Here is a 12,532-nt window from a genome sequence, read left to right as displayed (position 1 = left end):
GGTCCAAAAACAGGACGGCAAAACCCGCGCCCCGCCAAAATTTTATACCGCCCTCCTTCGAACCCCCGCCATTTGCCCACGAAAGCCCACAACCACCGTCCTCATCACCAAACCGACCAAACCCGAACTCGAACCGGGCATCACCTGCATCGCGAACCGACACCCACTCTCTCTCATCATCTTGCGATATCTCGAAGCGACGAGGCTGCCGAAAGGCGATCGTTTCGTTGACAAAAAATTCTCATCGCTTAACCTGGCTTCGTCGCCTTAATAAATCGACACGTAAAAAGAGCGTCAGGCAATACCGCAATAATGTCGACGACGGTGGACAAGGTATGCACGGGCAATCGCATTCACTTTCTATCCTCAGATGGTGACATGTATGTTTTTGAAACAAATAGCTAACGTGTAAAATCATGTAGATCAAGGAGATCGAGGCCGAAGTACGTTTGACCAATTCCCCCCCGCCTTGCGGTCCTTCGACATACGCCGAGCCCTAAGGACTGCTGCCATCGATCGGCTGAGAATATTGCCCCGGTGTCGTCGATTTGAATCAGCCTTTACACCCATTCCTGAGCGAAATATCCCCTCGTTCTCAAGAGACGCGATGAAGAGCAAGGACTGACAAGGAAACCCCCACGACAGATGGCCAAGACCCAAAAGAATAAAGCCACATCATTCCATTTGGGCCAGCTGAAAGCGAAACTCGCGAAGCTCAAGCGTGAGCTCCTCACCCCGTCAAGCGGTGGTGGTGGCGGTGGTGCTGGATTCGACGTTGCACGCACAGGTGTCGCCAGTATTGGCTTCATCGGCTTCCCCTCGGTCGGCAAGAGTACGCTCATGAGCAGGCTGACAGGCCAGCACTCCGAGGCCGCCGCGTATGAGTTCACAACCCTGACCTCCGTGCCCGGTCAGGTTACCTACAATGGTATGTTGACGTGACGATGGGCTTCTGCGTGTGGCGGGCATTGCCTTGCCGGCTCAAGCCATTCTCGGCGGGATGAAAGAGAACTGACATGCGTCACTAGGTGCGCCACTGCAAATCATCGACTTGCCGGGTATCATCGAGGGAGCAAAGGACGGTCGTGGACGTGGTCGTCAGGTCATTGCCGTGGCCAAGACGTGCCATCTTATCTTCATCGTCCTGGACGTCAACAAGCCCCTAACAGACAAGCGCGTTATCGAGACGGAACTCGAGGGTTTCGGTATCCGCATCAACAAATCACCGCCCAACATCACTTTCAAGAAGAAGGAGAAGGGTGGTCTCAACATCACGAGCACCGTGCCACTGACGCACATCGACCACGATGAGATCAAGGCCGTCATGAATGAGTACCGTATCAACTCGGCCGATATCGCTATCCGGTGCGACGCTACCATCGACGACCTGATTGACATCCTTGAGGCCAAGAGCCGCAGCTACATTCCCGTCATCTACGTGCTCAACAAGATTGATGCCATCAGTATCGAAGAGCTCGATCTGTTGTATCGCATTCCTAACGCGGTGCCAATCAGCTCCGAACACGGTTGGAATATCGACGAGCTGATGGAGGCAATGTAAGTAAACCCCCTTGTCCGGACATTGCCCAGGAGGCGCAACCGACTTGACAGGGAACCACAAAACTTGAATGGCTGGCGCAGAGTAAAAGCTAACGGTGTCCATGTCGCGACTAGGTGGGATAAGCTGAACCTGGTTCGCGTATATACGAAGCCCAAGGGTCGTTTGCCTGATTATTCCCAGCCAGTCGTTCTTCGCTCGTCACGGTGCACCGTGGAAGACTTTGTGAGTGATGACTTGTCGCAGATTCCTTGCGAACAGCTTTCCCGTAAAGCGAGGAAGTGCTTATTTTGCCTTGTACTGACGAAACGCCTAGTGTAACGCCATTCACAGAAGTATTCTCGAGCAGTTCAAGACGGCCATCGTCTACGGCAAGTCTGTCAAGCATCAGCCCCAACGTGTCGGACTGGCTCACGAGCTAGCCGACGAAGATATCGGTACGGCTGCGCCCCTTTGCCCCCCTTGGTTCGGAGACTTATCCTGTTTTTGATCGGCAACACTTTGGAGTGAACTATGCTAACATCTGATGATTGCAGTAACAATTGTCAAGCGCTGATGAACGCGGCAAAGAGAACAATTGCGCACGGCGGCCGTTGTCGTCACGAGCATGTCTGCCTGGAGACGCTGCCGGCGTTGGTGGGAAAGCCACTTGCCTCTTTCCTCCCCCAAAAAAGACTTTTATGGACCCTGAGGTCTCGCTCGCACGATCTTACACGACCCCAATTCCATGGGGCCATGGACAAAGTCAAAAGAATTTAGCGAACTAGTGACATGTACTAACAACACGCCGGCGTACCGGAAGAGCCGGACACGGGCTACCAGTTGCAACTTGGAAGCTACAGTCAAAACAGGGCTGAGCTAGGTGGCTTGCGGCGCGTGGTCGCAACCGCAAGCAGTCAGGTTTTGACCACGGCGCCAAGGCATCTCACCTTGTGGCCAAGACCAGATGGCATGAGATGAAGGCGTTTGGTTCAGTCAAATATATCGTTCTAGCACCATAGAATAGAAGGAGGGAAAAAAAAAAAAAAAAAAGAGGCCGGTGACCTGGCTTGTGGAATGAATGTCTCAGTCAAAACGGCGCCTGGCGGATAACGTCTCGTCTCATTAGGATGTGTGTGTGTGTGTGTGTCCCCAACCACAAGGTGACTTAGTACATTGCAATACTCGTCGGGCAACGGCCCGCCCCCTTCTCCAGCGAGCACGCTCGGTTTGCAGGCTCCTGTCCTCGCGTGGAGACAGCATTATGTATATTGGCTTCCTTGCTAGCTCTCGCCGCTTTTTCACGTCACTTTTGTAATCTTTATGATCAGGGAGAGCGGAAAGACCGTCGAAATCAAAAGCGGTTTCTTACCCCACATACGCCACCATCTGAAGTCGCGGGCCAGAGTATGAAGCAAATCGTGGGCGACCTGCATAGCCGAGGGCCTCTGGTTCTGCGGCCGTAAGTTTCCCAGCAGAAGCGTGGGATGCATGCTCTCTCTGCAGTGGGCAGCACATGCCCTTTGCCATGTACCTCTGCAAAAGCTCTGCGTGAGATGGTGGGAGACGTGCACGCAGTGTGCAGCTCTGGTACGCACATTCTCCTCTGATGCATGGGATGACAGGCGAGTGTGGATAAGCATGGGCGGGTGTATGAGTGAGTTGACGGGGGACTCCCTGGATCGAGGGAACATCGGCGCTTAAAACGAAGCTAAGACGACACCCTTTTCTTTCCTGCTGCCAATGTCAACACTCCGCCATTTCGCTGACTCTACTTTTTGAGCACTCTGCACCACTGGCGCGGTGCATTTTACTGTATTTCCCCGATGAAAAACGTGCCCGTCGAAACGGCGGCGGCCCAGGACCTATTTGGATGAAGGAAACAAAAAGAGGGGGGCGCCTTTGCAGCTAGTCAGGCGCAAATCCTTTCCCCCTCCTACACCCACCTTTCACAATGCTTGCTTTGCCGCCCATGTTCAGTCCTCTTACGGTCCCGTTTTTTTTGTTTGCGTTGGGCAATTCTAGTGGTGGGCCGCCCGCCGTTGACTCCTGGTGCTGTGATCTCATCTCATCTCATCTTGAGGGCAAGAGGAGGTGGAACGGGGCCCAGGTCCGCGATATGCGACAAAGGTTCAGGATGGCCTCTGCGGAGCATAGTGGCTACAGTTCCGCCAGTGTCATCTTGGCTTCTCTTCTTGGGGGTTGTTTGAGAAGATGAGGTATGCGTACCTTGCATCGAATCGAACACAAATGAGGCGAACGAAAGATGAGAGGACACAGACCAAGCACGGGAGAACGGCTGCAGGGAAGGGAAGCGCAGGGGCAATACAGGCCGCGGCGGATGCTGCGCTGCAATGTTGCTCGTGCTGCCCTGAACCCCTGCTTGATCCAAGGCGTAACCTGCTCTGTCCAGCTCCAGCGGAATTGGGAAAGCTCGAGAACAGCTAAAGGGCGCTCCACCATGTGTGCTTTTGCTGCTTGGGAGGAGTTTTTCCAAGGCTTTTTTCTGTCTCTTGAGAGGCACAGTTGGAGCTAAAGTTGCCGTGTGTGCATGCATAGTAAGCCTATCCCAAAAACTAGATGCACTCTTAGTACAGCAGAGTGGTGTGCATATTCAAGCACCAATCGTCGATGCAGCCCCTCAAGCAGCCGGTCAGCGCGTTTCCAGTCATCGAGACGATGGGGAATAATGGAGCATGTTGACATCCTCCGCCGCTGGAGTGATCATGCCTAGGTTGCGACTCGTGATCTTGTATGTCTTGAGGCTTAGAGCGGCAGCTTATTGATCCTATTTCTCATCATGACTGCACGTCAAAATGCGACTGGCCATTGTGAAAGGCTACTGAATGACGCCGCTGCTGGAACCAGGATCCCTTTTCGTAATCGGCGGCCTCTGCATCGTGGTTGATCTAGATTGAATACGCCGCCAGAGCCCGAGATATTTTGTCCCCTCGAAAGAGTAGACGGTCCACAATCGGGTGCGTAGTTACAAATGAAGATTGTATTATGGGTACGTCTTCAGTTTACCCCCGCCTGCTAGAGCAATATGCATGTTACCCATCTAATATGGTGTGAAATGAGAAGTCTCTTTTGCCGTGACTGAAGCGAGGTCTGTGCCTCCCGAGCGATCAGGCACTGGTCTGGTGAAGTTTGAAGGTAAGTGACATATTGGCTAGGGTACCTCCGGAAGGGCCCGCTTCAAATTGAGAACGGCGCACGTTGCGGGCCAACGCGAGCGGATGTTCGTCAACCCTGTATCGAGGATGGTCTATACCCCAATCGTTATAGCACAACCGCCCATGTCCCCCAGGATGAAGTCTCTTCTCTTGTGCTGTGGTGTCGATTTCTTACTAATTGATAGGCCCTTCATCCTCCAGCACAATCTTTGGAAGCACAAAGTTTTAACTCGTTGAGGATTTCTCGTATGCAGTGAGACTGACCAACTGGATGCCAGCCCGGCCTGCAAAATGGCTTCGCTGGGGCGCCTCATGCGCAAAGAATCTTTTCTGTCCAATGGTGCCTGCAAAGAATTCGTGATGAATCCGAAGATTATGTCCAATGAGAATTCCGAAAATGATTTGAGCGCTGCTGTTGGCTACTGAATATGCTTTAAGTAGGCCATACCCAGGGCTTGTATGCGACCCAACCCGTCGTCTGACCGGGATCTGTAATCGGGTGACCTCATGGCGATTGAAGTACCCTGTGTGGTGGGCAGAGAGGGAAGCCCGAGAGGTGAGACTGGGGTGTAGACGACTCGAGCAAACTTACCAGGCGCTATCCAGCACTCCCTGACAGTGTACCATCCATGGTCAGAGAATGGGTTACACGCCCGTCTTCTGATGGGCTAACCGGATCTATCAGACAGCATCGAAACTCTTGTCCAAACCCATGGACTGAAGAGACTGGACTGGTTAACTGGGGCCGTGCTACACATCAGACGGCATGGACCGACGACCACTCAACGTGCTAGCCCACCGCAAGTCCTGATCAACAGTCAGTACTACTTGCAAGGTTGGGTGGTGAGGTAAAGGCCCCCATTTTGATCGTGTGCTCGTCCAACGAGCAATGAATCGTTCAGCTGCGGTCCGCGACGGATGCAACGATGATGTTGCGATCAGTTCTTATAGTTATCGAAATCGATTATTGCGACGTCATGTACGGGGAATCTGGGTTAGCGCGTGAGCAATATCGACAGTAGCATGGTTAAGGAAATGCCGTTGGCATTGGTATATTCAAAATAACATTGATGACAAAAGCTCAAGTTGCGTCTTGGCTCATTGTATCATGAGTTTTAGGTGGGTGTATGGCTGCTCACGACGAAGAGAGTTAAACGATAAGTGAAGATAATCAGACCAGACTGGAGAGCCCCGCCGCCATGTGCATTGATCGCCATGGACTGCCGCAAGATCGTTTATGCTGGCAAAGGCCGCCTAACGACTTGGTTCAAGCGGACGAAATAGCAACCTATTTTAATTTCTGATGACAAGGACTCGTGGGTATCCTTTCAAAAGCGATGGCAATGCATTCAGCGAGGTGTGAAGATCCGCAAGTGTTTTCTGGGTCCATCAAGGCACCCCTCTGGTGCTCTGTGGTTTTCTTACACGGCTGAGAATGGTGGGACGTCTGGGGGTAGGTACCCTGCCCTGCCTGCCCTGCCAGGATAGGCCAGGTCGCCAAAGGACCCTTTCCAAAATATCAGTTGATCGCTTGACAACTTTGACATAGCGGAGAAAAAACAGCGAGTGCTCGGTCAAGACCAGGTACAGCGGGTGTGATGCGGATTGGGGATTTAATTGGAAAACTCCCCGAGAAGATGGGGACTTGTTGATACTAGACGACCCAAAAGCTGCGCGCCTGGCGTCAAAATACTTTTGGTAAGGAGATATCGAAGCAGGGTCATGACGCCGACCGCCGAAGTACCGAAGTGATGGTTCCCATGGTTAATTCGCGCTTTATGTCTTCTCGTATTTTTTTAATGGATAGTCAATTGAATCAATGACGAATAGGCGGTCAGAGTGGTTGCAGAAGTTATCAGATGATGAGGACTTTGGGTGGATGTGCATTTGGCACTGGAAGCTGAAAGCCCTCTCCTCTGCGGCTGGAGGCGTGGAGATATGCGCCAGAGCGATCGAATGGCAGTGTACTGAGGGGAACACCCCCGGCAAAAGGAAGACAAGAATGCTGGCGCTGGTATGCAGCCCACGCCGAGTGAAGTGCAGGGGGGGCAAGTTATTACAGAGGGGACGTCATCTGGGAAGGGGGGGAGAGGAGAGAAAAACAAGAAGGGAGAGGAAATGAGAGTGAGTGTGTGTGGTGTGTGTGAGAGAGAGAGATAGATAGGAGAAGGGGAAAAAAAGAAACGAAAAAGAACAGACTGGTTCAAGCCTGCCTCAGCTGCTGGATTGAGGATTGAATGCAAGAGGGGTCGATAGGAAGGAGGCCTGGAGCACTTTCAACCATCATGAGTCGCAACCAGGGCAGATTGGGCACCGACGGCCCTATAGGAGGAGCGAAGCAGCAGACAACCCCTCATACACCAGGAAATGGGGGCCCATGAACGGGACCTTGGTAGGTTTATTGGGGTTGAAGTTGCCCTGTTTGAACTCGGGGGAAGGTACGGAGTAGCGGACGGAGCACTGCGGTACAAAGTGGAGCTGATATCCAGAGTGGAGCTTGCAACTCGAAAAGAGAGGGAAAGAGCTCACGGTGCCGCCCCTGCCCAGAATCCCTGTCCCGTGCGCCTCTAAAGCACCTAGGGTTAGCGGCTTTGGCGGGGACAGGGAAAGACGGGGCGGGTGAGCCACTGAGCGCCCGGTTGCCGGCCCACTGCCCAAGATGGGACGACGCTGTTTCCTTCCCTTCCTTTTGGCGTCCGTATCCGTCCAAGGCGGCCTAGCCCTCGCTACTTCTGCCCTGCGTGCCATGTCCCTCCGTTCGCCCAAGGTGAGATACGCAGATACAGCGACGCAAGTATCCGTTGACATTCCCCGAGTGGGCGAGGTACCTCGCGGGCACCTCCTCAGAGCTTACTGCCCGGGAGCGCAAGTAATGAATGGTATGGAAGGAAAGTCCCGATGGACCGTGAGGGAAGCACTCACTCGCACCTAGGTATCATTCATTATCCATCCGTACCTCTGCTGATGTCCTCCGTGGCTTGGGTTTCGTCATTCCTCAACGGGCCTCCGTGTCTCGTCCTGCTCATCTCTCACATTGGCGTAATCCCATACCATCCACACAAACCATTGCTCATCCTCTGCGTCGTCGATATCCCCACGGAAGCCAACCGCGCGATTCGCATATGTCCTCGCGCGCCATTAGCTCGCTCCACGGCCACTCAGCAGGTAGGAAATCGCCCCGTCACACCATGATTACACTGCCGCTTGTAAGGGTACCATCCCCCATATACAACGTTGCCGCACCACGCTCTAACTGTCTCCAGCCGTCCAGGGTGAGATTGCTCCGTCATTAGCCCTGGGTTTCTCTCCGTCTCCGTTGATTACCTTCATTCAACGGGCATGTCACCCAGTGTGTCTGTGTCTGCGTCTGCCTCTCCTACGGGTGTGGGTGTGGGTGGTAATCTCAGCAGGAAGCAGGTACTAATGTCAGCTAATTGGCGCGCACCTCTTCTGCTTCTTCGACTCCGATGCGCCCCCTCGTGCTGATTATTGAGCATCAGCGTCCGAGCAACCGTTTTTCTGTAATATTTCGCTTTTTGGCTTGCTTTTTCCTCCGCCGGGCCACTCTCGCCAGGCTGCCATTGCGCCCATCCCCTAGACGATACAGAATCTGGTTTCTTTACAGAATCTCGCCAGCCTCGGGCGATTAATGCTCGATTCTTTGTGGGCAAAAGTGACAGACGCAGCTTGTGAGTTATGATTTCACAGCCCGAAGAAAGGAAGAAGAAGACGAAGGTGGTGCGGTACAGCTGCTTGGTTATCTGGTGGCTAGTGGCCGTTCCCACCCCCGTGTGGGAAGAAGCCGAGACATCACAGAGCAAGCGAGGTAGGCCAGGCCCAGAGGAGGCGCGACAGAACGAGACGAGACGAGACGAGACGGAAGCAAACTCAGCATCCCAACTAGTGTCTGTGTGTGGCTTGCTCCATTCCCGTCAAAACTGGATGCTCCCCAAGTCCTCTGCCGTTTCTGACCATGCGACAACGGAGACAAAACGAGCCAGTGGCTTCTTCTAGCTCCTGCTCGATTCCCTAGTTGTGGCGGTTGTCCAGGTCTAGACACCAATTGTAGGCCGACTATGATGTCTTTTATCGATGAAAACACTCACGGCTACCCTGCTTGGCCCATGAGATACGCAACCTCATCAACTGTCATACTTACAGGCAATCTGGATTTCTCTTTGACGGCAGTGGTCTTGCTGCAGCCCTCTCACTCTTGCCGTTCGCTGGTTGTGAGATGCTGTCTCCTCTGTCCTCTATCCACATCGGTTCTGTTCGTCCCCTGCCGATATCATGATACTCTATGCATAAGAGTGAGCTGCACCTCAGTCTTGTTGTCGCCCTCCTCCTGTTCCTTTGGCCTATCATAACAACAACAGCGTTTCTCGCCCAGTGTCTTGCTCCGGCAGAAGGTCAGATTTTCACGATTTGCCGTCTCACCCAAAGAATTTCCCATTTACGAAACCCGAAGACCCTGGTTTACCGTTTCTCCCTTATTTTTTTGGTTTGCTGCGTTGCTGCTCACGTATCCACGGCTGTGTGTACATATACACAAACCAGAGCTCCATCTTATCCTTCACCAGGCCCGCTGCCACACACCCAAGTCACGACCCCAGCTCGACTTAGATTCAATCCTACCCACTACACACCCCAGGAGCAGACGAGCCACCCCAGTACCCTTGCCGGTACTTACATGGAAAGCACCCGCCGTCTCTCTGCCTGCATGCCCTTTACATATGTACATTACGGCCCACCACCGCACCGCACACCTTTCCATCCTTTCGTGCGTCTGATAGTATTACTATCTTGACAAGCCCGCCTACCCCAACCCCGACCTGCTAGCTTTACCTTTCAAGCCTTGCCTTGTGCGTTGCGTTTGATTCTTGCAGGATACCGCTGCCAGCTCTTCTCTCCCTACTGGTCCGATTTGGCTCCCCCAAACCTGTCAAGCTTGCCTCTTCTTTGCCCTTCACTGGCCGACCGAGCAGATACATCGGATCTGTCTCCTCTGTGGTCAAATCCTCGTCAACCGACCGTCGCTGTTTTCTTTCTTCCATCACTGCCATCTAGTCGCAAACGAGCAGCATAGTCGGCGCTGAACCAGCTCCATATCGAGTAAAAAACAACAGCGGTTGCCGAGTGATCCAGTCATCAAGCAGCCACACAAGAAGAAAGGACTCCGGAACAGAAGGCGTAGGCAAGTCGGGGGTCTCGACAGGGTAGAAGACCCTCACCGCGTTAGAAGGCAGTTGGTATGGCAAGCACCCGCCGTTGAACTCGTTCCCCATAACCTGCATCAAGGACCGGCCCTTCTCGTTTAAGAAGCGCTACAGACAACCAGAGCCGAGCTGGCAAACATACATTTACGCTGTCGGATTGAAAGTCGACCTTCCCCCCAAACCCAACACGCTTCTGCAGCCTGCAACACACCTGCATCTAAGTCACCCCCAAACCCAGGGCTTCTTGACCTACACAGCAGACCGCCTGCACGTTGCGCCTCCAGGAACCAATTGGCCTCCTCTATCATGCATGCCGTCTTCCGTTCATGAAGCCAAACCCACCAATATCTATCGGGACCAGGCATCCCCACACTTGGCCCGAGTGCCATCCCATCAGTCAAGCCAAACTTACCGGCGCGATCCCCTCCTCACAATCATCAACCTGGAACCTGGATTGAACAACTACAGGCTAGCCAGACACTTGCCGCTCAAAGCCTTGCCGAGTTGGTTCGTTGGCTTTCCTGAAAAAATTTGAACGAGCCATATAAGCAATGGACCTCTCCATCGTCGGCACCACCACTATGGATCAGGACAACCACATGGCTCAGGACGAAGATAGCCACATGTCCCAAAACCACACATCTTTCAGCAATGAGGGTTGGGCTGACATGAACTCATACAATCACCAAACTACCATGTCGGACTACGGCGCCTTCGCTTTCATGCCGACTGTTCCCCATGGTTTGCCATCCGAGTCGATCGGCAGAATGGCTCCTCCTCCAGCTCCAGCCCAGCCAATACAGCCCCAACATCAACAATCTCATTCACAACTACCAATGCTCATGATACCATCTCAGCCGACATGGCCTAGCATGTTAACAAATCCCAACAGCTACTCGGCACCACCTTTGGGTATGGCACCAGTGGTTGCCCCTGCACCGTCCAGGGCGACGAGACTTGCCAACGGCCCACAGCCACAGCAGAGAAGGGTTTTGACCGATGATGACAGGAAGAAAATGTGTCAATACGCTGCTGAGCATCCTAATGTGAAGCAAACCGACATTGGTGCCATGTTTGGAGTTGAACGAAGGTAGGTTCTAGAATGAAGACGGTAAAGACACAGAGGGTTCATGACCACTAACATCTGGCGTCATAGTACCGTCTCCAAGGTCCTCCGGAACAAGGAGAAATATCTGAATCCAGAGGCGGATAGAAGCCAGTCTCCCGCCGGCAGGCGTCACGCTAAAGGAAAGTTTCCTGACATTGACCGCGGTGTTACCGCATGGTACAGAAAACAAGTCCAAGCCGGTGTGAGCCCAAGTGATGAAGAGATACTCGAACAGGCTAGGCACTTCTCCAGGACTACCAACGGTGGCAGTGAAGCCAGTCAAACAAAATCAATCAACGCCACGTGGTTGGAAAGATTCAAGCAGAGAAACATCCTGGTTGGGGGGAAACTTTCACGTAGGGCATCGGAGACAAACATCACAAATCATGCGAAGCTTTCAGGTTCTCCTTCTTTAGCATCCGGCATCTCTCCGGCATCTCCAACAGGTCAGCAGTCTCCTTTATCTGCGGATAGAAGCGATGAGGACGCTGTCCATGGGCTGGGTTTCGTGAGCTACGGAGACGGCTCAGCCTACAAACACTCCAACTCCCAGAGCACAACTTCCCTTAACAGCGCATTGACTGATGCAGGGAACTCATCCTTCTCCGGAAGCGCCTTGAGTCCTACTGGAACGTTTACCTTTTCTCCTGATCCTAACGCTGGAGCGTTTCTTCCTCCCGACACTTCCCGTCAGATGCATGGAGGAGCAGCTACAAACTTCCAAAGGCCCAGAAGTCAGACGTTCCCAACTCTTGATGTGGAGTCCATGTATCAGGCCGTCACAACAGAACCCATGACCCCCAAATATCATCCTGCGGCGACGGCACCGTCTTCTGCACTGGAATCGCCGATTTACGAAATGACCGCACCGCACTTCGCTTTGGATACTGCCCTGGCATCCTCTCCACACCTGCACCACAGTAGCAGCAACAGCAGTATTGCTGGTCGATCAGCAACGACGCCAGCGGGCTCCTCACCGACGTCCCCTACTCAGGAGGATGCTCGGAAGGCGGCGGACACGTTGCTCAGTTTTATCCAGAGCACGGCTGCGAGTGGCCTTGTAGACCAGAAAGATTATCAAGTAATGCTCAAGTTAACCGAGAAGCTTCGTGTGCATCAACAGCAAATTACCAAATCCGTGGGCGGCTTGGATAGAATACCTGAAGGCGATACGGAGACGTTGCCGCATCACCCGCTTCAACTGTCTTTTGAATCCAAGTCTGAGGCAGTTTTGACCCAATGAAACACTCGATCCGGCTGCGGCCAGCTGATAAGACAAACGAGTTGTTGGCCGTTCCAAGGAATCTTCATTGCGTATAGTGCTTTTTCACACTTAGCGGACATCTTTGACTGTTTGCTAAGTCGTTCTATCTTGTTTATTCTGTTTTTTGGGCTTGGACAAGGATGGGGGACGGTGGATTAGGCGATTCCACGCAAACCACGCGTGAGCAGCTACAACAGGAGAATGACCATGGTTGTGGTCTCATCAACCCCC

At 53.0% G+C, this 12,532-nt stretch overlaps 2 protein-coding genes across 2 annotated transcripts; both read left to right on the top strand.

Annotated features, from left to right (window-relative positions):
• Positions 1–312: 312 nt before the first annotated feature.
• CTRU02_212685 (TGS domain-containing protein) lies at positions 313–2,114 on the top strand (the record flags this gene model as incomplete). Its single annotated transcript, XM_070205892.1, has 7 exons — positions 313–333; positions 423–443; positions 646–928; positions 1,029–1,557; positions 1,612–1,783; positions 1,875–1,995; positions 2,095–2,114. The coding sequence occupies 7 exons, from the start codon at positions 313–315 to the stop codon at positions 2,112–2,114; spliced, it is 1,167 nt and encodes a 388-aa protein (XP_070060285.1).
• An 8,366-nt stretch (positions 2,115–10,480) lies between these two features.
• CTRU02_212684 (centromere binding protein b) lies at positions 10,481–12,280 on the top strand (the record flags this gene model as incomplete). The annotated part of the gene is made up of 2 exons (XM_036723484.1): positions 10,481–11,019; positions 11,086–12,280. 2 exons carry the CDS (start codon positions 10,481–10,483, stop codon positions 12,278–12,280), a joined length of 1,734 nt encoding a protein of 577 aa, XP_036584760.1.
• Between the last annotated feature and the right edge of the window lie 252 nt (positions 12,281–12,532).

Source organism: Colletotrichum truncatum, assembly GCF_014235925.2.
Source record: "Colletotrichum truncatum strain CMES1059 chromosome Unknown Contig_0009, whole genome shotgun sequence".
NCBI classification, from domain to species: domain Eukaryota; kingdom Fungi; phylum Ascomycota; class Sordariomycetes; order Glomerellales; family Glomerellaceae; genus Colletotrichum; species Colletotrichum truncatum.
This window is presented reverse-complemented; position numbering and strand designations above follow the sequence as displayed.